Here is a 27,725-nt window from a genome sequence, read left to right as displayed (position 1 = left end):
ATCTAGCCATGGTTTCAGATTTTAAAAAGGCTTTACGGTGAAAGCAAACAACACTATTATCTGAGGTTAGCACCCCATCAAACAAGCACAGAAAATCATATTTCATCCCGCCAGGTGCGACACAAAACTCAGAAATAAATATAAATCATGACTTACCTTTGAAGATCTTCTTTTGTTGGCACTCCAATATGTCCCATAAACGTCATAAATGGTCCTTTTGTTCGATTAAATCCATCGTTATATATTCAAAATGTCCATTTAGTTGGCGCGTTTGATATTTGTGGGCAGAACTGAAAAAGCATGTGCGAGCAAGGAGACCTACAAACCTGATTCAGTTACACCAGCTCTGTCAGGAGGAATGGGTCAAAATTCACCCAACTTATTTTGGGAAGCTTGTGGAAGGCTACCCGAAACGTTTGACACAAGTTAAACAATTCAAAGACAATTCTAACAAATATGAATTGAGTGTATGTAAACTTCTGACCCACTGGGAATGTGATGAAAGAAATAAAAGCTGAAATAAATCATTCTCTCTACTATTATTGTAACATTTCACATTCTTAAAATAAAGTGGTGATCCTAACTGACCTTAAACAGTTACTTTTTACGAGGATTAAATGTCAGGAATTGTGAAAAACGGAGTTTAAATGTATTTGGCTAAGGTGTATGTAAACTTCCGACTTCAACTGTATATATAGAATAATTTATTTAAATGGCGTTATTTTGATTTGATTTAATACTTGTTCTCCATTTGAAGAATACATCAAAAGTCATTTGTATTACATTAAACAAAATGTTGAATCATTTTGACACTACAGGAAATAGGTTGACTGCTATGTTAAACAACAACAGTCATGGCTGCCTTGGTTGTCAACATCCTTGTGGCTGTTGAAGTCTTTTTACCGTAGAAAAACAGGAATCCCTAAAGTTGTTGCTGGTGAGGCATACGGCATGTGGGGCGGCAGGGTAGCCTAGTGGTTAGAGCATTGGACTAGTCACCGAAAGGTTGCAAGTTCAAATCCCCGAGCTGACAAGGTACAAAATCTGTCGTTCTGCCCCTAAACAGTTAACCCACTGTTCCTAGGCCGTCATTGAAAATAAGAATTTCTTCTTAACTGACTTGCTTAGTAAAATAAAGGTAAAAAAAAAAAATGCAAGGGTGGGGCAACTGTTCCTGCCCCTGAACTAGACAGACTGGAACAACCTCCGTGACTTACAGGAAATCACCTGACTGTCTAGAAATGGAAAACCTTCAAACTAAGGGTGACCTATCACTTCATGAAGTACAACTTGGCCCCACATGACTATAAAACATCAGCTGTCAATCCTCCCGCAGACATACAACTCCAGATACCCAACTCAACAGGCAGGTAAAGACATCTATAAAGGCACTATTACAAGACACAAGCCTGATACAAGAAATGGGTGTTTTGTCTTTCTAAATTGACATGAAATGAAGTATGACTTTTGTAAAGGATATATGCAACTTATTTTTTACATATCTGGATGGTGAACGGTGGGACTAATGACAACAAGAGAAGTCATGTAAAATATACTGTGTCCGTAAAATGCTTTGGTTCAGAACTTTTGTGAAACAGAACAGTTAAAAATATATGGCAAATAGAAATCAAACTGGATGGACATCAGAAATAGATGGGAGAGGTTGAGGAAGGACATGACTAAAAACGAACTACATTAAACTAAATATAACTATTGTAAATTAGATTGCGTCTGTAAAATGTATATAGTATGTATTAGCTGGAAATAGAAGCCTAAGTGTTGTTGTTCATTAATTTACTCCAGTTAGAGGAGAGGTGGTAGGGTTAGGGCAAAACAATAAAATAAAAATTTATTTAAATACATGTGTATATGTATTTATATGTATGCATGTAGGTACGGTGCATTTGGAAAGTATTCAGACCCCTTGACTTTTTCCACATGTTGTGACGTTACAACCTTATTCTAAAATTGATTACATTAAATACATTATTCGCTCATCAATCTACACACAATACCCCATAATGACAAAGTGAAAACAGGTTTTTAGAAATATTTGAAAATGTAAAAAATAAAAAATAAAAAACAATACCTTATTTACATAAGTATTCAGACCCTTTACCATGAGACTCGAAATTGAGCTTAGGTGCATCCTGTTTCAATTGAAACTTGATGTTTCAACAACTTTATTAGAGTCCACATGTGGTAAATTAAATTGATTGGACATGATTTGGAAAGGCATACACCTGTCTATATAAGGTCCCACATTTGACAGTGCATGTCAAAGAAAAAAAAACAAGAGGTTGAAATAATTGTTCGTAGAGCTCCGAAATAGGATTGTGTTGAGGCACAGATCTGGGGAAGGGTACCATCAAATGTCTGCAGCCTTGAAGGTCCCCAAGAACACAGTGGCCTCCATCATTCTTAAATGGAAGAAGTTTGGAACCAACAAGACACTTCTTAGAGCTGGCCGCCCGGCCAAACTGAGCAATCGGGGGAGAAGGGCCTTGGTCAGGGAGGTGACCAAGAATTCAATGGTCGATCTGAGAGAGCTCCAGAGTTCCTCTGTGGAGATGGGAGAACCATCTCTGCAACACTCCACCAATAAGGTCTTTATGGTAGGGTGGCCAGACAGAAGACGTTCCTCAGTAAAAGGCACATAACAGCATGCTTGGAGTTTCAGAATCTCAGATTTTTGGTCTGATGAAACCAATATTTAACTCTTTGGCCTGAATGCCAATCGTCACGTCTGTAGGAAACCTGGCACCATCCCTATGGTGAAGCATGGTAGTAGCAGTATCATGCTGTGGGGATGTTTTTCAGCAGCAGGCACTTGGAGACGAGTCAGAATTGAGGCAAAGATTAACGTAGCAAAGTATAGAGAGATCCTTGATGAAAACTTGCTCCAGAGCGCTCAGGACCTCAAACTGAGGCAAAGCTTCACCTTCCAACAGGACAACGACCCTAAGCACACAGCCAAGACAATGCAGGAGTGGCTACGGGACAAGTCTCTGCATGTCCTGGAGTTGCCCAGTCGGAGCCCGGACATGAACCCTATCGAACATCTACGGAGAGACCTGTTTTTGCTTTGTCATTATGGGGTATTGTGTGTAGATTGTTGGGAAAAAACAATTGAATCAATCTAAAAAACTAAAGGGTTCTGAATGCACTGAATATGTCTATATGTGACTCACCACCTGGATTCGATCATATGTCGATCTTATGTCGATCTTATGTCGCTCTTGACGCTTCTGGTTAGATAGACATTTACTGACACCAGCCATATTCAACGGTTGTTGTACACACGTGACATTACGTTAGCTAACAAGCCAGCCAGCTAATGTTAGCTAGTTAAACAACAATGAGCAGTGGCAAAAATGCCACAGTGCAGTGAGCTAACCACCCAGGTTCGATGTTAGCTAGCTAACATTAGGCTCTAACTATAAAAGCAAACTGCTCTGGGATACGAATAATAACGTCAGCTAGAGAGCCAGACAGCTAATGTTAGCTAGCTAACAGTACACGTTAGCTTAAGACATATAGCTAGCTAGCTAGGTAAACAACGTACCTACCTAGGTAAACAAAGTTTAGGTTCACACACATCACTTAACGTTAGCTGACAAGCCAGCCAGCTTGCGTTAGCTAGTTAAACAACAATGAACACAGTGCCAACAATGCCACAGTGCTGGGATCTAACCAACCAGGTTCAATGTTAGCTAGCTAACATTAAGCTCTAACTAGCAAAGCAAACGGCTCTGGTATACTAATAGTAACATCGGCTATGGAGCCAGCCAGCAAACGTTAGCTAGCTAACTGTGCACTTTAGATTGAAATGAAACCACTTTCTGTCAAAATTAGAAACGTGTAATATCTGAAAATGTCTCAACTGTATACATCCTCATGCATGATTGACGTGTCTCCCTGTCAGGAATGCCATACCATGGTAGCCTTTAGATTGAAGATGTAATCCAGAGACAGACGAAGCTACTATATGGCAGACCAAACCAAACTCTTCTCTCGGCATGTCCAGCCCACTCATTATCTCAGCCAATCATGGCTAGTGGGAAGGTAGCTTCCTTTTTCCGTGGCTTTACCAACAAGGATCGTAATTAAACAACTGTATTCGTATTTACCAATGACATACAAGTTTGTTAATAAGGCCTATGATGTAGGCATTATGATGTCGGCATTATGATGTAGGCATTATGATGTCGGCATTATGATTTAGGCATTATGATGTAGGCATTATGATGTAGGCATTATGATTTTAGGCATTATGATGTAGGCATTATGATGTCGGCATTATGATTTAGGCATTATGATGTAGGTATTATGATGTAGGCATTATGATGTAGGCATTATGATGTTGGCATTATGATGTCGGCATTATGATGTCGGCATTATGATATAGGCATTATGATGTAGGCATTATGATATAGGCATTATAATGTTGGTATTATTACCATTCCTAAAAGGGACTAATATGGTCTTCAATATTTAATACACATTCTGAACTTCTGATTCTGCCTGGTAAATAATTCAACAATGTGAGCCTGCACTATAAATACTCTTTCACCTTTTTAACTGTATTAGATATGTCAACTGACAGTTTTGTAAAATACCTACAGTTCTGCTAAATATTTAAAGGAGGGTTCGGCTCCTCTTCCCGTGCAGTAGTGTCTGAGCATTGTCGGCATCCCCCTTGGCTGTGGTCTCGGGGGAAACAAATCAGACAAGAACAATCGTGATCAGACTCCCACCTCAGGAACACACCCAGATTGGACGTCTATCCATGTCCTGAGGACGTCTGTAAATGCTTTAAAAAGCCTCCACTAGTGCTATTGAGTGCCATGAGTGCTATTACCATCAATTAAGCTTGAGTTTAGCAGAATGTTGCATGTTCAACCCCTGGTTTTAATCCCTGGTTTTATTTGAACCATGTCCCAAAATGTAAGCCTTACTTTAATCACTTGGAATGAGTGCCAAAACATAATGTTTTATCCCTATCCCAAAACGTACCCCTAACCTTAACCCAGGGGTTCCCAAACGTTTGGGGCCCACAACCCCATTTTGATATATGCAAATTCCTGCGCCTCCAACCATATGTACAATTTTTATGTAATTAACAGCCAATATCATATCATACTTTTAAAGTGGGGCTATGACAGTCAATTACAAATTAGTGTGACATAATGTCTCTTATCTCACCACCACTAATGAGATGGGTGTGGCTTGATGCATGTCACGTCGGAGCTTCTCAAAGTCAGGGGGTGTGGTCAACAGTGCTCACCTCATCTCTGCTGTCACATCCAACCTGGATTGACATTTGTTTTAATGCATATGAGAGCACTGAATCAGCGTACCATGGGTTTTAATGCTCGGAGGGAGACGGCACAGTATTCCCTTTGAGTCAGGAACCAAAAACTCATCCATAGTGACTCGGTAATGCTTTGTATGCAGCATTCGGTGACATGACAGCTCAATCAGCTGTTCAATTTCACTTACATGTACCTGCATGTCAACTGAGCCAGGATCACAGTTAAATGGATGTCACTGATTCGGTCAATCATCTGTAGAACTTTTTTATATTTTTTATATTTCACCTGCATGCTGGCATTCAGTTTGTTCAGTTTCCCAAATATGTCTGTAGGCAAGGAGACACATTTTATTTTCATTACATAGAAAGTCAACAAAGCCTTTTTTTTTTACATCCATTGCGAATAACAGTTCCAACACTCCCCCTCGATAACCACCGAGCCTCGGTGTGAATAAAACATTGTCATGCTCTAATGCCATATATCCACATAGTTTTGCAAACAGGCGTGCACAATGTAGTTTACAATCAAAGTTACCTGTTGAACTTCTGCATATATCAGAGTCCTGCGCTCAACTCTTTTGCTGCTAGTTGCCATCGGTGTATCCATTATAGCTCAGTGGGTGTATCATACGCTCATAACTAGAGTGTAGAGGCCTGCCCGCCGTCTGGTAATAGATGGAGCCCCATCTGTGCAAAAGCCCACCATTGTTTCCCATGGAATCTGTTTTTTGTCAATATAGCCACGTAGCACACTGAACCGTTTCATGGTCGGGAATCGTGAGACAGAACAATATGTTCTTGTGAATAGCATCCCTCGACATGTAGCGAACATTAGTCAATGCATCTCGGCCCTCACAGCCAATGTTCTTTTGGATGGCATAAGGTGGTGAGATATAGCACCAATTCTTAGCTTCACAGTGTTTTCTGACGAAGGTATTGATGCCAGTTTGTGCCTCTGCCTCCCCACACATTGTTTTCACCATATTAGTGTCACACCCTGACCTTAGTATTCTTTGTTTTCTTTATTATTTTGGTTAGGTCAGGGTGTGACATGGGTGATGTATGTGTTTTTTTACTGTCTAGGGGTTTTGTAGGTTTATGGGGTTGTTTACCATCTAGGTGTTTATGTATGTCTATGGTTGCCTAGATTGGTTCTCAATTAGAGGCAGCTGTTTTTCGTTGTCTCTGATTGGGAACCATATTCAGGCAGCCATATTCTTTGGGTATTTCGTGGGTTATTATCTATGTCTATGTGTAGTTGCCTGTGTCTGCACTGTTTATATATATATATATAGCGTCACGTTTGTTGTTTTGTAAGTTTGTTCTAGTGTTCTTTCTTCATTAAATATATAACATGTATTCATATCACGCTGCGCCTTGGTCTCCTCCATTCAACGAACGTGAAAATTAGTGTGCACTTTCATAGCTTAGTGGGCTTAGTCATTCAGCGTGGGAATGACTCAAGTGCAACGGTCAAGTGCGGCTTTTTCCCACTATCTGAGGGCGCTCTGGTTTAATTTAAACTTTTAGATTTAATACATTTTCATTTCAATTTTTTTAGGGTTGACCACAATGATTTAGAAAGACTGAGACGATATAATTTACACCATTTTCATATAAGTGTGTGTCAAATCGGAAGGCCTGTTGTCTGGACCTCTGGCAGTCTCTATGGGGGTGCCACAGGGTTCAATTCTCGGGCCGACTCTTTTTTCAGTATACATCAATGATGTCGCTCTTGCTGCTGGTGATTCTCTGATCCACCTCTACGCAGACGACACCATTCTGTATACTTCTGGCCCGATGCTGAATGAAGAGCTCTTCACTAGATACCAACACACTCAAAGGCGATTTTCTGAAAAGTGAGTTTACAAGTTGATCAACTTTCAAAGCAGAATTGCTTTCGCATTGGTCCTCAAATGCAGTGTATGATATAACATGTTGTAGCTCTGAGTCTCTATAAGGTCAAAACATAATTTGTTGCTACATAAGACCGAATCTAGGTGATGAGTCACAGATAGTATTGTACATCAGCATACATGCAGAAAGTGGTTCTTATGCAGAATGAACATATGCATTGTTTCATTGTTGTGTATTGTGTCTTTATCCAAAGCCGCCAGAAAACGTGTGGCGAGACCCCATTTGCTCCAGTACTTTTCGATCTGCTGCAGCGCTGCTACACCACTTTCAGAGCAGCAGCACCAACCAAGACACTTCTCAGCACATTTTTTTGCATTCCAGTTCAACATTTACCTGCTCTGTTGCAGTCTATCGTTCTACTTCTGTGGGTTTTATGGCGGACTACAACCCCAAAATGTGTGTTCCCGCCACCAACTTCATGGGGTTGAAAAAACAAGGTAAAAATAAAATCCATTCTAACTAACCTAATCCACCCTAGTAAAAATAATACATAGAAAAACACAAAACTCCCACTTCTTCCTTCATGTCTCCCTTCTCAGGCTCTAGGGCCTGGGAGGGTGGTATGGCTTGTGACAATAGAGTAGCCATATCTAGGAAAACAATAGTTTAGAAGAGGTCTTACAATCAGTTTTGTAGTGATTATGTTGATGTAAAGAATATTTGCTGGTCTGTGGATGATTTATTGAATGATTTGGTACCTATTGGAGAGCTCTCCTTTGTCTACACCCATTCAGCATTGTTCACATTCTCTTAAACCAGCCCCACCCATCTCTTTACGGATTCACATGAGGTCATGTGCTAAACAGTGAGTAGTGTAGTAAAGATTAAGATAAAAGTGGTAGTAGCCTACAATAAGGAAAAACCCCAGGTAAACAGAAAGTGTCCAGATAAAAATCTTTTGCAAATATTAGATGACGCTTACCCAGACACACTTGTCTAAATTGATGGGTCATGTTAAATAAATGCTATAACCCCCAGCCATATTCAGTGGTGGAAAAAGTACTATATTGTCATACTTGAGTAAAAGTATAAATCATTTCAAATTCCTTATATTAAACCAGACGGCACAATTTGTTCTCTTGTTTTTATTGGCGGATAGCCAGGGGCTCCAACACTCAGACATCATTTACATGTGTGTTTAGTGATACATGTAACAAGTACTTTTGGGTGTCAGAGAAAATGTATGGAGTAAAAGGTACAATATTATCTTTTGGAATGTAGTGCAGTAAAAGTAAAAGTTGCCAAAAATATAAATAATAAAGTAATGTACAGATACCCCACCAAAATGCTTAAGTACTTTTGACCACTTCCCAAATGCCTTCACACCAGTACATTAGCATACTTTATATACTGTTACACACCCACTTATCAAATAGTATTCGATACAAAAGTTAAGGTCATGCAATCTGAGTTGAAACCTGAGTGAGGTGCACATGTACAGCACATAAAAGATGTATGCTCCATATACAGTGGGGAGAACAAGTATTTGAAACACTGCCGATTTTGCAGGTACTTACAAAGCATGTAGAGGTCTGTAATTTCTTTATGAGTACACTTGAGTACACTTCAACTGTGAGCGACGGAATCTAAAACAAAAATCCAGAAAATCACATTGTACGAATAAGTAATTACTTTGCATTTTATTGCATGACATAAGTATTTGATCACCTACCAACCAGTAAGAATTCCGGCTCTCACAGACCTGTTGGTTTTCCTTTAAGAAGCTCCCTGTTCTCCACTCATTACCTGCACCTGTTTGAACTCGTTACCTGTATAAAAGACACCTGTCCACACACTCAAACAGATTTTAACCTCTCCACAATGGCCAAGACCAGGAGCTGTGTAAGGACATCAGGGATAACATTGTAGACCTGCACAAGGCTGGGATGGGCTACAGGACAATAGGCAAGCAGTTTGGTGAGAAGGCAACAACTGTTGGTGCAATTATTAGAAAATGGAAGAAGTCCAAGATGACGGCCAATCACCCTCGGTCTGGGGCTCCATGCAAGATCTCACAACGTGGGGCATCAATGATGGGATCAGCCCAGAACTACATGGCAGGACCTGGTCAATGACCTGAAGAGAGCTGGGACCACAGTCTCAAAGAAAACCATTAGTAACACACTACGCCGTCATGGATTAAAATCCTGCAGCTCACACAAGGTCCCCCTGCTCAAGCCAGTGCATGTCTAGGCCCATCTGAAGTGTGCCAATGACCATCTGAATGATCCAGAGGAGGAATGGGAGAAGGTCATGTGGTCTGATGAGACAAAAAGAGCTTTTTGGTCCAAACTCCACTCGCCGTGTTTGGAGGAAGAAGAAGGATGAGTACAATCAAGAACATCATCCCAACTATGAAGCATGGAGGTGGAAACATCATTCTTTTGGGATGCTTTTCTGCAAAGGGGACAGGACAACTGCACCGTATTGAGGGGAGGATGGATGGGGCCATGTATCGCGAGATCTTGGCCAACGACCTCCTTCCCTCAGTAACAGCATTGAAGACGGGTCGTGGCTGGGTCTTCCAGCATGACAACGACCCAAAACATATAGCCAGGACAACTGAGTGGCTCTGTAAGAAGCATCAAGGTCCTGGAGTGGCCTAGCCAGTCTCCAGGCCTGAACCCAACATAGAATCTTTGGAGGGAGCTGAAAGTCCGTATTGCCCAGCGACAGCCCCGAAACCTGAAGGATATGGAGAAGGTCTGTATGGAGGAGTGGGCCAAAATCCCTGCTGCAGTGTGTGCAAACCTGGTCAAGATCTACAGGAAACGTATGATCTCTGTAATTGCAAACAAAGATTTCTGTACCAAATATTAAGTTCTGCTTTGCTGATATTTCAAATACTTGTCATGCAATAAAATGCAAATTACTTAAATCATACAATGTGATTTTCGTTTTAGATTCTCACAGTTGAAGTGAAGCTATGATTTTAAAAATTAGACCTCTACATGCTTTGTAAGTAGGACAACCTGCAAAATCTGCAGTGTATCAAATACTTGTTCTCCCCACTGTATTTGTGGTGGACACTTGATACGGCCACATGGTATTGTTGTGGTATGTCACAAAATCATGTTACGACCACATATCAACAAATGCTTTTTCAATATTTTGCTCAGTCTTGCTAAGTGGATGGGTCTCTAGAGAAGGTGTTAATGGTACAGCCAAATGGTTACTTGCATAGTAGCAATATCAGAAATAGAGTCAAAACAAAATACATTATGTACAAGAACGATATTGTTCAGTTATTTTTTTTCCCGAGTAAATAACTCACGGACACTAGAGAAGCTTTAACCAAGTTTAATCATTTCCAAAGGTTCTGTACAGCTGTAATCAGAGAGCAAAGCATTTCTTTCTTCACAGTTATATACATCCTACTTAATAAGACACTCCTCCTCCTTACAGATTATGGCTCCACAGGAACTAATAAAGAGGGTAACAGGATGACAAACCTTTATTACTGCCTTAAGAGAATCTGTCCTCACCTCCTGACCTCAACACATTCATCTAATCCACAGATGTCCATTGTTTTTCCTCAGAAAACCATTAACTTCTGACATAACCCAGTCTCTTTCATTTCCTATCATTTATTTCCTATCTCAATGATCATAGTTTAGCCGATTCCAATAATGATATCAGTGGCAGACGAGGTAGTTCTAGGCATACAATCAGGGGTAAAGTGGCTGAGCAGCAGGATAAAAAGAATTGTAGCAGCAACATTCCCCATCCAACCTGGCAGAGTTTGAGAGGATATGCAGAGAAGAAATGAGGAAAAGTACCCGAATACAGGTGTGCCCAGCTTGTAGTCATACCCAGGAAGACTCAAGGACTATAACGGCTGTCTTCCTCCTCCGACGACGAGGAGGAATAGTAAGGATCGGAGGACCAATGCGCGGCGTGGTACGTGTTCATGCTCTTTATTAAAACAAGCGAACACTGAAACAAAACAATAAAGGACAGGTGAAATAACTAACTGAAACAGTTCCGTGTGGAACACACAGACACAGAAAATAAACACCCACAACTCAAAAGTGAAACCAGGCTACCTAAGTATGGTTCTGAATCAGGGACAACGATAGACAGCTGCCTCTGATTGAGAACCATACCAGGCCAAACACAGAAATCCCACAACATAGAAAAAGGAACATAGACAACCCACCCAACTCACACCCTGACCATACTAAAATACATAATAAAATAAATAAGGTCAGAACGTGACAAGGATGTAATCGCTGCGAATGGTGCTTCAACAAAGTACAGAGTAAAGGGTTTGAATACTTTTGTAAACGTGATATTTCAGTTTTCCAAATCCATTATAGAAGAAGGTTGTAATATAACAAAATGTGGAAAATGTCAAGAGATCTAAATACTTTCCGAATGCACTGAAGATGTTACATTACAAATTCAACTTCTGCTGGATTTGGTTACTGGCCGAACACTCTAACCAAGAGGCTTCCTGCCTCTACCTTACCCCTACCTACAGTACCCTCTGTTAATATTGAGGCTACCAGCCTCTACCTTACCCCTACCTACAGTACCCTCTGTTAATATTGAGGCTTCCTGCCTCTACCTTACCCCTACCTACAGTACCCTCTGTTAATATTGAGGCTTCCTGCCTCTACCTTACCCCTACCTACAGTACCCTCTGTTAATATTGAGGCTTCCTGCCTCTACCTTACCCCTACCTACAGTACCCTCTGTTAATATTGAGGCTACCAGCCTCTACCTTACCCCTACCTACAGTACCCTCTGTTAATATTGAGGCTACCTGCCTCTACCTTACCCCTACCTACAGTACCCTCTGTTAATATTGAGATTACCAGCCTCTACCTTACCCCTACCTACAGTACCCTCTGTTAATATTGAGATTACCAGCCTCTACCTTACCCCTACCTACAGTACCCTCTGTTAATATTGAGGCTTCCTGCCTCTACCTTACCCCTACCTACAGTACCCTCTGTTAATATTGAGGCTACCAGCCTCTACCTTACCCCTACCTACAGTGCCCTCTGTTAATATTGAGATTACCAGCCTCTACCTTACCCCTACCTACAGTACCCTCTGTTAATATTGAGATTACCAGCCTCTACCTTACCCCTACCTACAGTACCCTCTGTTAATATTGAGGCTACCAGCCTCTACCTTACCCCTACCTACAGTGCCCTCTGTTAATATTGAGGCTACCAGCCTCTACCTTACCCCTACCTACAGTGCCCTCTGTTAATATTGAGGCTACCAGCCTCTACCTTACCCCTACCTACAGTACCCTCTGTTAATATTGAGATTACCAGCCTCTACCTTACCCCTACCTACAGTGCCCTCTGTTAATATTGAGGCTTCCTGCCTCTACCTTACCCCTACCTACAGTACTCTCTGTTAATATTGAGGCTACCTGCCTCTACCTTACCCCTACCTACAGTGCCCTCTGTTAATATTGAGGCTACCTGCCTCTACCTTACCCCTACCTACAGTACCCTCTGTTAATATTGAGGCTACCAGCCTCTACCTTACCCCTACATACAGTGCCCTCCGTAGTTATTGGGACAGTGAGCATGTTTTCTTCTAAGGCTCTATACTCCAAAAGTTTGGATTTGAAATAATGACTGAGGTTAAGGTGCAGACTGTCAGCTTTCATTTGAGGGTATTTTCATCCATATCAGGTGAACCATTTAGAAATAACACCATGTGTAATAAAGTTGTGAAAAGTTTAAAATTCTCGGGATATCAGGCACGGGCTGAAAAACATTTTAACATTGCATTTTTTTTAAGGGGCAGGATAATTACAGAGGAGGAAACTCAAATGAACTTTGAGCTCTTTAATTCACATTTTTACATTGCAAGCACTAAGAATTATTGTTCATGCCACGATCCGGAAAATAGGTTCTGGAATCCATCAGTCCAAAACTAAGAGCTGCTGGATCCTGTTCCTGCAGAATCCAGCTCAAATAAAACACTGATGCAGTAAAACGCATTAACACATTACCAAAGATCTGACTTTAATAACTTGTTATTCAGTACATTTTCAAAGGTGGAAGAGACCCTCCAGAGTTGCTGCAGTGTGTGTTCTACTGGCTGTGATCATAGGCCTGTGGGATTCCTGTAAGTGAACATTGACTACAAATGTTTTAGTAAAAAACAATGTTGAGACAGTTACACATTTTGATTGACTTTTCCCCTTTACAGATGCAACTGCAGAGAGAGACCAGCTACAAAAAAGTCTAAATACCTCAACCAGAGAGAGAGACCAGCTACAGAATAGTCTGAATACCATGACCACAGAGAGAGACCAGCTACAGAATAGTCTGAATACCATGACCACAGAGAGAGACCAGCTACAGAATAGTCTGAATACCATGACCACAGAGGGAGACCAGCTACAGAATAGGCTACATACCATGACCACAGAGAGAGACCAGCTACAGAATAGGTTAAATACCATGACCACAGAGAGAGACCAGCTGCAGAATATTCTAAATACCATGAACACAGAGAGAGACCAGCTACGTAATAGTCTATTTTCCACGAACACAGAGAGAGACCAGAAATGTAATAGTCTATTTTCCACAACCACAGAGAGAGACCAGCTACAAAATAGTCTAATTTCCATGACCACAGAGAGAGAACAGCCACAAAATAGTCTAATTTCTACGACCACAGAGAGAGACCAGCTACAGAATAGTCTGAAAACCATGACCACAGAGAGAGACCAGCTACATAATAGGTTAAATACCATGAACACAGAGAGAGACCAGCTACGTAATAGTCTGTTTTCCACGAACACAGAGAGAGACCAGAAATGTAATAGTCTATTTTCCACAACCACAGAGAGAGACCAGCTACAAAATAGTCTAATTTCCACGACCACAGAGAGAGAACAGCCACAAAATAGTCTAATTTCTACGACCACAGAGAGAGACCAGCTACAGAATAGTCTGAAAACCATGACCACAGAGAGAGACCAGCTACAAAATAGTCTAATTACCACGGCCATAGAGAGAGATCAGCATCAGAATAGTGTAAATACCATGAACACAGAGAGAGACCAGCTACACAATAGGCTAAATTCCATGGCCACAGAGAGAGACCAGCTACAGAATAGGCTAAATACTATGACCACAGAGAGAGACCAGCTACAGAATAGTCTAAATACCATGACCACAGAGAGAGACCAGCTGCAAAATTGTCTAATTTCCACGACCACAGAGAGAGACCAGCTACAGAATAGTCTAATTACCACTGCCACAGAGAGAGACCAGCTACAGAATAGTCTAATTACCATGGCCACAGAGAGAGACCAGCTACAGAATAGTCTAATTACCATGGCCACAGAGAGAGACCAGCTACAGAATAGTCTAAATACCATGACCACAGAGAGAGACCAGCTGCAAAATAGTCTAATTTACATGACCACAGAGAGAGACCAGCTACAGAATAGTCTAATTACCACGACCACAGAGAAAGAACAGCTACAAAATAGTCTAAATACCAGAACCACTGAAATAGATGAGCTGACGAAGAGTCTGAACACTGCGGCTATGGAGCGTGACCAGCTACAGAAGTTGATAGAAAGGCTGAACTGGGAGAACAAAGGTAAGGACAGCCCCCCCCCCCCACACACACACACACACAGGTTTGGTAGTTGACCTATTATCTCACACATAAGCATATTCAAGAAGTATTGTTCCACATTTAAGCTGCAACATAACTGAAGATGCATTTTCCAATCTGTGTCGAAAGTGTAATGTAATTAATTGTCCCAGTTTTTAATTAGTCATTCTAGAAGAGACTAGAGATGTCAGATACATTGGAAGTGTTTACTTGTACATCAAGCTGCCTCTACAGAAACAGGAGCAGGAGCGTAGATCCTATGAGCTCTTCTGGCCTCTCACAAGCCAAGGCTCGTGCAAAGCTACTTATTGAACGTGTGAATAAATAATAGTTGCACAAGTTATGTTTAACGTGTAAATGTCAGATACACTGAACAAAAATATAAACGCAACATGTAAAGTGTTGGTCCCATGTTTCATGAGCTGAAATGAAAGATACCAAAAATGTTCCATACACACAAAAAGCCAGTTTCTCTCAAATGCTCAAATTTGTTTTCATCTCTGTTAGTGAGCATTTCTCCTTTGCTAAGATAATCCATCCACCTGACAGGTGTGGCATATCAAGAAGCTGATTAAACAGCATCATAATTACACAGGAGCAACTTAGAAGTGCTTTATCTGTGTCATGTTCTTTTTATTTTGTGTAATATAAATGTTCATAACATTCGAGTGTCAAAGATAGTAAATGTGAAACTTCTAGGGTCCTGTCCTGAAGGATGGAGAAGGTTTGGCTGCAGCTGTTACTACCTCTCTACTGAGAAGAAATCCTGGGAGGAGAGTAGACAGGACTGTCTGGAGAGAGGAGCAGATCTGGTGATCATTAACAGGGAAGAGGAACAGGTGAGAGACAGAGATACTTTATTTATTAGTCCATCATGTATAATTAACAATGCTTTTCTGTGTCACAACAGACATTCATCAATGGGTTTGAATCAGTCAAATATGCCTGGATTGGTCTGACTGACTCTGTTACTGAGGGGACCTGGAAATGGGTGGACGGCACCCCACTGACCACAGCAAGGTAAGAGACTACTGATCTAATAACACTGACCACCCCAAGGTAAGAGACTACTGATCTAATAACACTGACCACCCCAAGGTAAGAGACTACTGATCTAATAACACTGACCACCCCAAGGTAAGAGACTACTGCTCTATAATAACACTGACCACCCCAAGGTAAGAGACTACTGCTCTAATAACACTGACCACCCCAAGGTAAGAGACTACTGCTCTAATAACACTGACCACCCCAAGATAAGAGACTACTGCTCTAATAACACTGACTACCCCAAGGTAAGAGACTACTGCTCTAATAACACTGACCACCCCAAGGTAAGAGACTACTGATCTAATAACACTGACCACCCCAAGGTAAGAGACTGCTGCTTTAATAACACTGACCACCCCAAGGTAAGAGACTACTGATCTAATAACACTGACCACCCCAAGGTAAGAGACTACTGATCTAATAACACTGACCACCCCAAGGTAAGAGACTACTGATCTAATAACACTGACCACCCCAAGGTAAGAGACTGCTGCTTTAATAACACTGACCACCCCAAGGTAAGAGACTGCTGCTTTAATAACACTGACTACCCCAAGGTAAGAGACTACTGCTCTAATAACACTGAACACCCCAAGGTAAGAGACTACTGATCTAATAACACTGACCACCCCAAGGTAAGAGACTGCTGCTTTAATAACACTGACCACCCCAAGGTAAGAGACTACTGCTCTAATAACACTGACCACCCCAAGGTAAGAGACTACTGATCTAATAACACTGACCACCCCAAGGTAAGAGACTGCTGCTTTAATAACACTGACCACCCCAAGGTAAGAGACTGCTGCTTTAATAACACTGACTACCCCAAGGTAAGAGACTACTGCTCTAATAACACTGACCACCCCAAGGTAAGAGACTACTGATCTAATAACACTGACCACCCCAAGGTAAGAGACTGCTGCTTTAATAACACTGACCACCCCAAGGTAAGAGACTACTGCTCTAATAACACTGACCACCCCAAGGTAAGAGACTACTGATCTAATAACACTGACCACCCCAAGGTAAGAGACTACAGCTCTAATAACACTGACCACCCCAAGGTAAGAGACTACTGATCTAATAACACTGACCACCCCAAGGTAAGAGACTACAGCTCTAATAACACTGACCACCCCAAGGTAAGAGACTACAGCTCTAATAACACTGACCACCCCAAGGTAAGAGACTACTGATCTAATAACACTGACCACCCCAAGATAAGAGACTACAGCTCTAATAACACTGACCACCCCAAGGTAAGAGACTACTGATCTAATAACACTGACCACCCCAAGGTTAGAGACTACTGATCTAATAACACTGATCACCCCAAGGTAAGAGACTACTGATCTAATAACACTGACCACCCCAAGGTTAGAGACTACTGATCTAATAACACTGACCACCCCAAGGTAAGAGACTACTGATCTAATAACACTGACCTCCCCAAGGTAAGAGACTACTGATCTAATAACAGTGACCACCCCAAGGTAAGAGACTACAGCTCTAATAACACTGACCACCCCAAGGTAAGAGACTACTGATCTAATAACACTGACCACCCCAAGATAAGAGACTACAGCTCTAATAACACTGACCACCCCAAGGTAAGAGACTACTGATCTAATAACACTGACCACCCCAAGGTTAGAGACTACTGATCTAATAACACTGATCACCCCAAGGTAAGAGACTACTGATCTAATAACACTGACCACCCCAAGGTTAGAGACTACTGATCTAATAACACTGACCACCCCAAGGTAAGAGACTACTGATCTAATAACACTGACCTCCCCAAGGTAAGAGACTACTGATCTAATAACACTGACCACCCCAAGGTAAGAGACTACTGATCTAATAACACTGATCACCCCAAGGTAAGAGACTACTGCTCTATAGTAACACTGACCACCCCAAGGTAAGAGACTACTGATCTAATAACACTGACCACCCCAAGGTAAGAGACTACTGATCTAATAACACTGATCACCCCAAGGTAAGAGACTACTGCTCTATAGTAACACTGACCACCCCAAGGTAAGAGACTACTGATCTAATAACACTGACCACCCCAAGGTAAGAGACTACTGATCTAATAACACTGACCACCCCAAGGTAAGAGACTACTACTCTAATAACACTGACCACCCCAAGGTAAGAGACTACTGCTCTGTAGTAACACTGACCACCCCAAGGTAAGAGACTACTGATCTAATAACACTGACCACCCCAAGGTAAGAGACTACTGATCTAATAACACTGACCACCCCAAGGTAAGAGACTACTGCTCTAATAACACTGACCACCCCAAGGTAAGAGACTACTGCTCTAATAACACTGACCACCCCAAGGTAAGAGACTACTGCTCTAATAACACTGACCACCCCAAGGTAAGAGACTACTGATCTAATAACACTGACCACCCCAAGGTAAGAGACTACTGCTCTAATAACACTGACCACCCCAAGGTAAGAGACTACTGCTCTATAATAACACTGGCCTCTACCTTACCCCTACCTACAGTACCCTCTGTTAATATTGAGGCTACCAGCCTCTACCTTACCCCTACCTACAGTACCCTCTGTTAATATTGAGATTACCAGCCTCTACCTTACCCCTACCTACAGTACCCTCTGTTAATATTGAGGCTACCTGCCTCTACCTTACTCCTACCTACAGTACCCTCTGTTAATATTGAGGCTACCAGCCTCTACCTTACCCCTACCTACAGTACCCTCTGTTAATATTGAGGCTACCAGCCTCTACCTTACCCCTACCTACAGTACCCTCTGTTAATATTGAGATTACCAGCCTCTACCTTACCCCTACCTACAGTACCCTCTGTTAATATTGAGGCTACCAGCCTCTACCTTACCCCTACCTACAGTACCCTCTGTTAATATTGAGGCTACCAGCCTCTACCTTACCCCTACCTACAGTACCCTCTGTTAATATTGAGATTACCAGCCTCTACCTTACCCCTACCTACAGTACCCTCTGTTAATATTGAGATTACCAGCCTCTACCATACCCCTACCTACAGTACCCTCTGTTAATATTGAGGCTACCTGCCTCTACCTTACCCCTACCTACAGTACCCTCTGTTAATATTGAGGCTACCAGCCTCTACCTTACCCCTACCTACAGTACCCTCTGTTAATATTGAGATTACCAGGCTCTACCTTACCCCTACCTACAGTACCCTCTGTTAATATTGAGATTACCAGCCTCTACCTTACCCCTACCTACAGTACCCTCTGTTAATATTGAGGCTACCAGCCTCTACCTTACCCCTACCTACAGTACCCTCTGTTAATATTGAGATTACCAGCCTCTACCTTACCCCTACCTACAGTACCCTCTGTTAATATTGAGGCTACCTGCCTCTACCTTACTCCTACCTACAGTACCCTCTGTTAATATTGAGGCTACCAGCCTCTACCTTACCCCTACCTACAGTACCCTCTGTTAATATTGAGGCTACCAGCCTCTACCTTACCCCTACCTACAGTACCCTCTGTTAATATTGAGGCTACCAGCCTCTACCTTACCCCTACCTACAGTGCCCTCTGTTAATATTGAGGATAGCAGCCTCTACCTACAGTACCCTCTGTTAATATTGAGGCTACCAGCCTCTACCTTGCCACTACCTACAGTACCCTCTGTTAATATTGAGGCTACCAGCCTCTACCTTACCCCTACCTACAGTACCCTCTGTTAATATTGAGGCTACCAGCCTCTACCTTACCCCTACCTACAGTACCCTCTGTTAATATTGAGATTACCAGCCTCTACCTTACCCCTACCTACAGTGCCCTCCGTAGTTATTGGGACAGTGAGCATGTTTTCTTCTAAGGCTCTATACTCCAAAAGTTTGGATTTGAAATAATGACTGAGGTTAAGGTGCAGACCGTCAGCTTTCATTTGAGGGTATTTTCATCCATATCAGGTGAACCATTTAGAAATAACACCATGTGTAATAAAGTTGTGAAAAGTTTAAAATTCTCGGGATATCAGGCACGGGCTGAAAAACATTTTAACATTGCATTTTTTTTAAGGGGCAGGATAATTACAGAGGAGGAAACTCAAATGAACTTTGAGCTCTTTAATTCACATTTTTACATTGCAAGCACTAAGAATTATTGTTCATGCCACGATCCGGAAAATAGGTTCTGGAATCCATCAGTCCAAAACTAAGAGCTGCTGGATCCTGTTCCTGCAGAATCCAGCTCAAATAAAACACTGATGCAGTAAAACGCATTAACACATTACCAAAGATCTGACTTTAATAACTTGTTATTCAGTACATTTTCAAAGGTGGAAGAGACCCTCCAGAGTTGCTGCAGTGTGTGTTCTACTGGCTGTGATCATAGGCCTGTGGGATTCCTGTAAGTGAACATTGTTTTTTACTAAAACATTTGTAGTCAATGTTGAGACAGTTACACATTTTGATTGACTTTTCCCCTTTACAGATGCAACTGCAGAGAGAGACCAGCTACAAAAAAGTCTAAATACCTCAACCAGAGAGAGAGACCAGCTACAGAATAGTCTGAATACCATGACCACAGAGAGAGACCAGCTACAGAATAGTCTGAATACCATGACCACAGAGAGAGACCAGCTACAGAATAGTCTGAATACCATGACCACAGAGGGAGACCAGCTACAGAATAGGCTACATACCATGACCACAGAGAGAGACCAGCTACAGAATAGGTTAAATACCATGACCACAGAGAGAGACCAGCTACAGAATAGGTTAAATACCATGAACACAGAGAGAGACCAGCTACATAATAGTCTGTTTTCCACGAACACAGAGAGAGACCAGAAATGTAATAGTCTATTTTCCACAACCACAGAGAGAGACCAGCTACAAAATAGTCTAATTTCCACAACCACAGAGAGAGAACAGCCACAAAATAGTCTAATTTCTACGACCACAGAGAGAGACCAGCTACAGAATAGTCTAATTACCACGGCCATAGAGAGAGATCAGCAACAGAATAGTGTAAATACCATGAACACAGAGAGAGACCAGCTACAGAATAGGCTAAATTCCATGGCCACAGAGAGAGACCAGCTACAGAATAGGCTAAATACTATGACCACAGAGAGAGACCAGCTACAGAATAGTCTAAATACCATGACCACAGAGAGAGACCAGCTGCAAAATAGTCTAATTACCACGGCCACAGAGAGAGACCAGCTACAGAATAGTCTAATTACCACTGCCACAGAGAGAGACCAGCTACAGAATAGTCTAATTACCATGGCCACAGAGAGAGACCAGCTACAGAATAGTCTAATTACCATGGCCACAGAGAGAGACCAGCTACAGAATAGTCTAAATACCATGACCACAGAGAGAGACCAGCTGCAAAATAGTCTAATTTACATGACCACAGAGAGAGACCAGCTACAGAATAGTCTAATTACCACGACCACAGAGAAAGAACAGCTACAAAATAGTCTAAATACCAGAACCACTGAAATAGATGAGCTGACGAAGAGTCTGAACACTGCGGCTATGGAGCGTGACCAGCTACAGAAGTTGATAGAAAGGCTGAACTGGGAGAACAAAGGTAAGGACAGCTGTCCCCCCCCCCACACACACACACACAGTTTCGGTAGTTGACCTATTATCTCACACATAAACATATTCAAGAAGTATTGTTCCACATTTAAGCTGCAACATAACTGAAGATGCATTTTCCAATCTGTGTCGAAAGTGTAATGGAATTAATTGTCCCAGTTTTTAATTAGTAATTCTAGAAGAGACTAGAGATGTCAGATACATTGGAAGTGTTTACTTGTACATCAAGCTGCCTCTACAGAAACAGGAGCAGGAGCGTAGATCCTATGAGCTCTTCTGGCCTCTCACAAGCCAAGGCTCGTGCAAAGCTACTTATTGAATGTGTGAATAAATAATAGTTGCACAAGTTATGTTTAACGTGTAAATGTCAGATACACTGAACAAAAATATAAACGCAACATGTAAAGTGTTGGTCCCATGTTTCATGAGCTGAAATGAAAGATACCAGAAATGCTCCATACACACAAAAAGCCAGTTTCTCTCAAATGCTCAGATTTGTTTTCAAAGATAATCCATCCACCTGACAGGTGTGGCATATCAAGAAGCTGATTAAACAGCATCATAATTACACAGGTGCAACTTAGAAGTGCTTTATCTGTGTCATGTTCTTTTTATTTTGTGTAATATAAATGTTCATAACATTCGAGTGTCAAAGATAGTAAATGTGAAACTTCTAGGGTCCTGTCCTGAAGGATGGAGAAGGTTTGGCTGCAGCTGTTACTACCTCTCTACTGAGAAGAAATCCTGGGAGGAGAGTAGACAGGACTGTCTGGAGAGAGGAGCAGATCTGGTGATCATTAACAGGGAAGAGGAACAGGTGAGAGACAGAGAGAGAGACTCTATTTATTAGTCCATCATGTATAATTAACAACGCTTTTCTGTGTCACAACAGACATTCATCAATGGGTTTGAATCAGTCAAATATGCCTGGATTGGTCTGACTGACTCTGTTACTGAGGGGACCTGGAAATGGATGGACGGCACCCCACTGACCACAGCAAGGTAAGAGACTACAGCTCTAATAACACTGACCACCCCAAGGTAAGAGACTACAGCTCTAATAACACTGACCACCCCAAGGTAAGAGACTACAGCTCTAATAACACTGACCACCCCAAGGTAGGAGACTACAGCTCTATAATAACACTGACCACCCCAAGGTAAGAGACTACTGCTCTATAATAACACTGACCACCCCAAGATAAGAGACTACTGCTCTATAATAACACTGACCACCCCAAGGTAAGAGACTACTGCTCTAATAACACTGACCACCCCAAGGTAAGAGACTACTGCTCTAATAACACTGACCACCCCAAGGTAAGAGACTACTGATCTAATAACACTGACCACCCCAAGGTAAGAGACTACTGCTCTATAATAACACTGACCACCCCAAGGTAAGAGACTACAGCTCTAATAACACTGACCACCCCAAGGTAAAAGACTACTGCTCTATAATAACACTGACCACCCCAAGGTAAGAGACTACTGTTCTATAATAACACTGACCACCCCAAGGTAAGAGACTACTGCTCTATAATAACACTGACCACCCCAAGGTAAGAGACTACTGCTCTATAATAACACTGACCACCCCAAGGTAAGAGACTACTGCTCTATAATAACACTGACCACCCCAAGGTAAGAGACTACAGCTCTAATAACACTGACCACCCCAAGGTAAGAGACTACTGCTCTATAATAACACTGACCACCCCAAGGTAAGAGACTACAGCTCTAATAACACTGACCAACCCAAGGTAAGAGACTACTGCTCTATAATAACACTGACCACCCCAAGATAAGAGACTACTGCTCTATAATAACACTGACCACCCCAAGGTAAGAGACTACTGCTCTAATAACACTGACCAACCCAAGGTAAGAGACTACTGCTCTATAATAACACTGACCACCCCAAGATAAGAGACTACTGCTCTATAATAACACTGACCACCCCAAGGTAAGAGACTACTGCTCTAATAACACTGACCACCCCAAGATAAGAGACTACTGCTCTAATAACACTGACCTCCCCAAGGTAAGAGACTACTGATCTAATAACACTGACCACCCCAAGATAAGAGACTACAGCTCTAATAACACTGACCACCCCAAGGTAAGAGACTACTGCTCTATAATAACACTGACCACCCCAAGGTAAGAGACTACTGATCTATAATAACACTGACCACCCCAAGGTAAGAGACTACTGCTCTATAATAACACTGACCACCCCAAGGTAAGAGACTACTGCTCTATAATAACACTGACCACCCCAAGGTAAGAGACTACAGCTCTAATAACACTGACCACCCCAAGGTAAGAGACTACTGCTCTATAATAACACTGACCACCCCAAGGTAAGAGACTACAGCTCTAATAACACTGACCAACCCAAGGTAAGAGACTACTGCTCTATAATAACACTGACCACCCCAAGATAAGAGACTACTGCTCTATAATAACACTGACCACCCCAAGGTAAGAGACTACTGCTCTAATAACACTGACCACCCCAAGATAAGAGACTACTGCTCTAATAACACTGACCTCCCCAAGGTAAGAGACTACTGATCTAATAACACTGACCACCCCAAGATAAGAGACTACAGCTCTAATAACACTGACCTCCCCAAGGTAAGAGACTACTGATCTAATAACACTGACCACCCCAAGATAAGAGACTACTGATCTAATAACACTGACCACCCCAAGATAAGAGACTACAGCTCTAATAACACTGACCACGCCAAGATAAGAGACTACAGCTCTAATAACACTGACCTCCCCAAGGTAAGAGACTACTACTCTAATAACACTGACCACCCCAAGGTAAGAGACTACTGCTCTATAATAACACTGACCACCCCAAGGTAAGAGACTACTACTCTAATAACACTGACCACCCCAAGGTAAGAGACTACTACTCTAATAACACTGACCACCCCAAGGTAAGAGACTACTACTCTAATAACACTGACCACCCCAAGGTAAGAGACTACTACTCTAATAACACTGACCACCCCAAGGTAAGAGACTACTACTCTAATAACACTGACCACCCCAAGGTAAGAGACTACTACTCTAATAACACTGACCTCCCCAAGGTAAGAGACTACTACTCTAATAACACTGACCACCCCAAGGTAAGAGACTACTACTCTAATAACACTGACCACCCCAAGGTAAGAGACTACTACTCTAATAACACTGACCTCCCCAAGGTAAGAGACTACTACTCTAATAACACTGACCACCCCAAGGTAAGAGACTACTGATCTAATAACACTGACCACCCCAAGGTAAGAGACTACTGCTCTAAATAACACTGACCTCCCCAAGGTAAGAGACTACTGATCTAATAACACTGACCACAGTGGAAGGAGTAGGACTGATTCTCTGTGGTTCTGAGAGAGTGGTCAGTCTAACTCGGTGTTGTTCATACTCTAGGTTCTGAGAGAGTGGTCAGTCTAACTCGGTGTTGTTCATACTCTAGGTTCTGAGAGAGAGGTCAGTCTAACTCTGTGTTGTTCATACTCTAGGTTCTGAGAGAGTGGTCAGTCTAACTCTGTGTTGTTCATACTCTAGGTTCTGAGAGAGAGGTCAGTCTAACTCGGTGTTGTTCATACTCTAGGTTCTGAGAGAGTGGTCAGTCTAACTCGGTGTTGTTCATACTCTAGGTTCTGAGAGAGAGGTCAGTCTAACTCTGTGTTGTTCATACTCTAGGTTCTGAGAGAGAGGTCAGTCTAACTCGGTGTTGTTCATACTCTAGGTTCTGAGAGAGTGGTCAGTCTAACTCGGTGTTGTTCATACTCTAGGTTCTGAGAGAGAGGTCAGTCTAACTCTGTGTTGTTCATACTCTAGGTTCTGAGAGAGTGGTCAGTCTAACTCTGTGTTGTTCATACTCTAGGTTCTGAGAGAGAGGTCAGTCTAACTCTGTGTTGTTCATACTCTAGGTTCTGAGAGAGAGGTCAGTCTAACTCTGTGTTGTTCATACTCTAGGTTCTGAGAGAGAGGTCAGTCTAACTCTGTGTTGTTCATACTCTAGGTTCTGAGAGAGAGGTCAGTCTAACTCTGTGTTGTTCATACTCTAGGTTCTGAGAGAGAGTCAGTCTAACTCGGTGTTGTTCATACTCTAGGTTCTGAGAGAGAGGTCAGTCTAACTCTGTGTTGTTCATACTCTAGGTTCTGAGAGAGTGGTCAGTCTAACTCTGTGTTGTTCATACTCTAGGTTCTGAGAGAGAGGTCAGTCTAACTCTGTGTTGTTCATACTCTAGGTTCTGAGAGAGGTCAGTCTAACTCTGTGTTGTTCATACTCTAGGTTCTGAGAGAGAGGTCAGTCTAACTCTGTGTTGTTCATACTCTAGGTTCTGAGAGAGTGGTCAGTCTAACTCTGTGTTGTTCATACTCTAGGTTCTGAGAGAGAGTCAGTCTAACTCGGTGTTGTTCATACTCTAGGTTCTGAGAGAGAGGTCAGTCTAACTCGGTGTTGTTCATACTCTAGGTTCTGAGAGAGAGGTCAGTCTAACTCGGTGTTGTTCATACTCTAGGTTCTGAGAGAGAGGTCAGTCTAACTCTGTGTTGTTCATACTCTAGGTTCTGAGAGAGAGGTCAGTCTAACTCGGTGTTGTTCATACTCTAGGTTCTGAGAGAGAGGTCAGTCTAACTCTGTGTTGTTCATACTCTAGGTTCTGAGAGAGAGGTCAGTCTAACTCGGTGTTGTTCATACTCTAGGTTCTGAGAGAGAGGTCAGTCTAACTCGGTGTTGTTCATACTCTAGGTTCTGAGAGAGAGGTCAGTCTAACTCTGTGTTGTTCATACTCTAGGTTCTGAGAGAGAGGTCAGTCTAACTCGGTGTTGTTCATACTCTAGGTTCTGAGAGAGAGGTCAGTCTAACTCTGTGTTGTTCATACTCTAGGTTCTGAGAGAGAGGTCAGTCTAACTCGGTGTTGTTCATACTCTAGGTTCTGAGAGAGAGGTCAGTCTAACTCGGTGTTGTTCATACTCTAGGTTCTGAGAGAGAGGTCAGTCTAACTCGGTGTTGTTCATACTCTAGGTTCTGAGAGAGAGGTCAGTCTAACTCGGTGTTGTTCATACTCTAGGTTCTGAGAGAGAGGTCAGTCTAACTCTGTGTTGGTTCTACTGCAGGTATTGGGATGATGGACAGCCCAATGGTGGTACATTCCAGAACTGTGGGGGAATCATTTACAAGTCGTCAGGCCAAGGAGCATTGTGGGATTTTGATTGTATCTATTCAAAACAATGGATCTGTGAGAAATAGGCTTCTCATAAGTACTTTCTCTGAACTGCTGATTAATGAACTCTACTGTATGTTAATGATGGTCTGAAAGACTGATGGGATTTGATAGAATGGTACAAACACATGCACACATTCAGAAACACACACACACACACACAAAGACACTGATCTGAACCTGAGTCTCCCATGGGGGAAACCAACGTCTTAATTAGACAAGGTAATTCCCTCTCGGACTGAGATCTGACACTGATTTTGAAGTTGCAGGCAGGGCTACCTCATCACTTGACCATGGGCAACCAATCATGACCAACTCATGTCCACTTCACAAGCTGACACAATAATGTATTCATTTGTCAATCAATAAGGTGTAGAATATCATTCAATTGTCACTGTCAATCAATCACTGTTACGTTTTACACTTCAAAATAGATTTGAAATGACTGTATATGTTTATTAGGTAGCTTACTTCCTCTGCGTTTATTATTCTGAACATAAACATTGTGTACTTCCTGCTAATTCAATAAATAATTCAACCAAGATTAAAGACATTTCCTGACTAGGACATTATTGTTCTCAACTCTGTTTTATACTTTATCTAATATTATCATGGAATCTAGTAGGACAAGACACCTCTGTTTTATACTTTAATATCAACATGGAATCTAGAAGGACAAGACACCTCTCTGTTTTATACTTTAATATTACCATGGAATCTAGAAGGACAAGACACCTCTCTGTTTTATACTTTAATATTAACATAGAATCTAGAAGGACAAGACACCTCTGTTTTATACTTTAATATTAACATGGAATCTAGAAGGACAAGACACCTCTCTGTTTTATACTTTATCTAATATTAACATGGCATCTAGAAGGACAAGACTCCTCTCTGTTTTATACTTTAATATTAACATGGAATCTAGAAGGACAAGACACATCTGTTTTATACTTTATCTAATATTAACATG

The 27,725-nt window shown here is 41.9% G+C and overlaps 2 protein-coding genes across 2 annotated transcripts; both read left to right on the top strand.

Moving 5' to 3' along the window:
* The first annotated feature begins 2,372 nt into the window (after positions 1-2,372).
* LOC135506591 (putative leucine-rich repeat-containing protein DDB_G0290503) lies at positions 2,373-15,917 on the top strand. The gene is made up of 6 exons (XM_064925926.1): positions 2,373-2,615; positions 2,907-3,030; positions 13,247-13,330; positions 13,415-14,821; positions 15,539-15,678; positions 15,750-15,917. The coding sequence occupies exons 1-6, from the start codon at positions 2,373-2,375 to the stop codon at positions 15,861-15,863; spliced, it is 2,112 nt and encodes a 703-aa protein (XP_064781998.1). The 3' UTR covers positions 15,864-15,917.
* A 3,866-nt stretch (positions 15,918-19,783) lies between these two features.
* Positions 19,784-27,264, top strand: LOC135506590 (CD209 antigen-like). The gene is made up of 6 exons (XM_064925925.1): positions 19,784-19,844; positions 20,200-20,283; positions 20,368-21,480; positions 22,169-22,308; positions 22,384-22,493; positions 26,646-27,264. Exons 1-6 carry the CDS (start codon positions 19,784-19,786, stop codon positions 26,776-26,778), a joined length of 1,641 nt encoding a protein of 546 aa, XP_064781997.1. The 3' UTR covers positions 26,779-27,264.
* Positions 27,265-27,725: the final 461 nt, after the last annotated feature.

Source organism: Oncorhynchus masou, chromosome 20 (assembly GCF_036934945.1).
Source record: "Oncorhynchus masou masou isolate Uvic2021 chromosome 20, UVic_Omas_1.1, whole genome shotgun sequence".
In the NCBI taxonomy this organism is placed as follows: Eukaryota; Metazoa; Chordata; class Actinopteri; order Salmoniformes; family Salmonidae; genus Oncorhynchus; species Oncorhynchus masou.
Note: the sequence above shows the minus strand (reverse complement) of the source record. Positions and strands in the feature narration are given on the sequence as shown.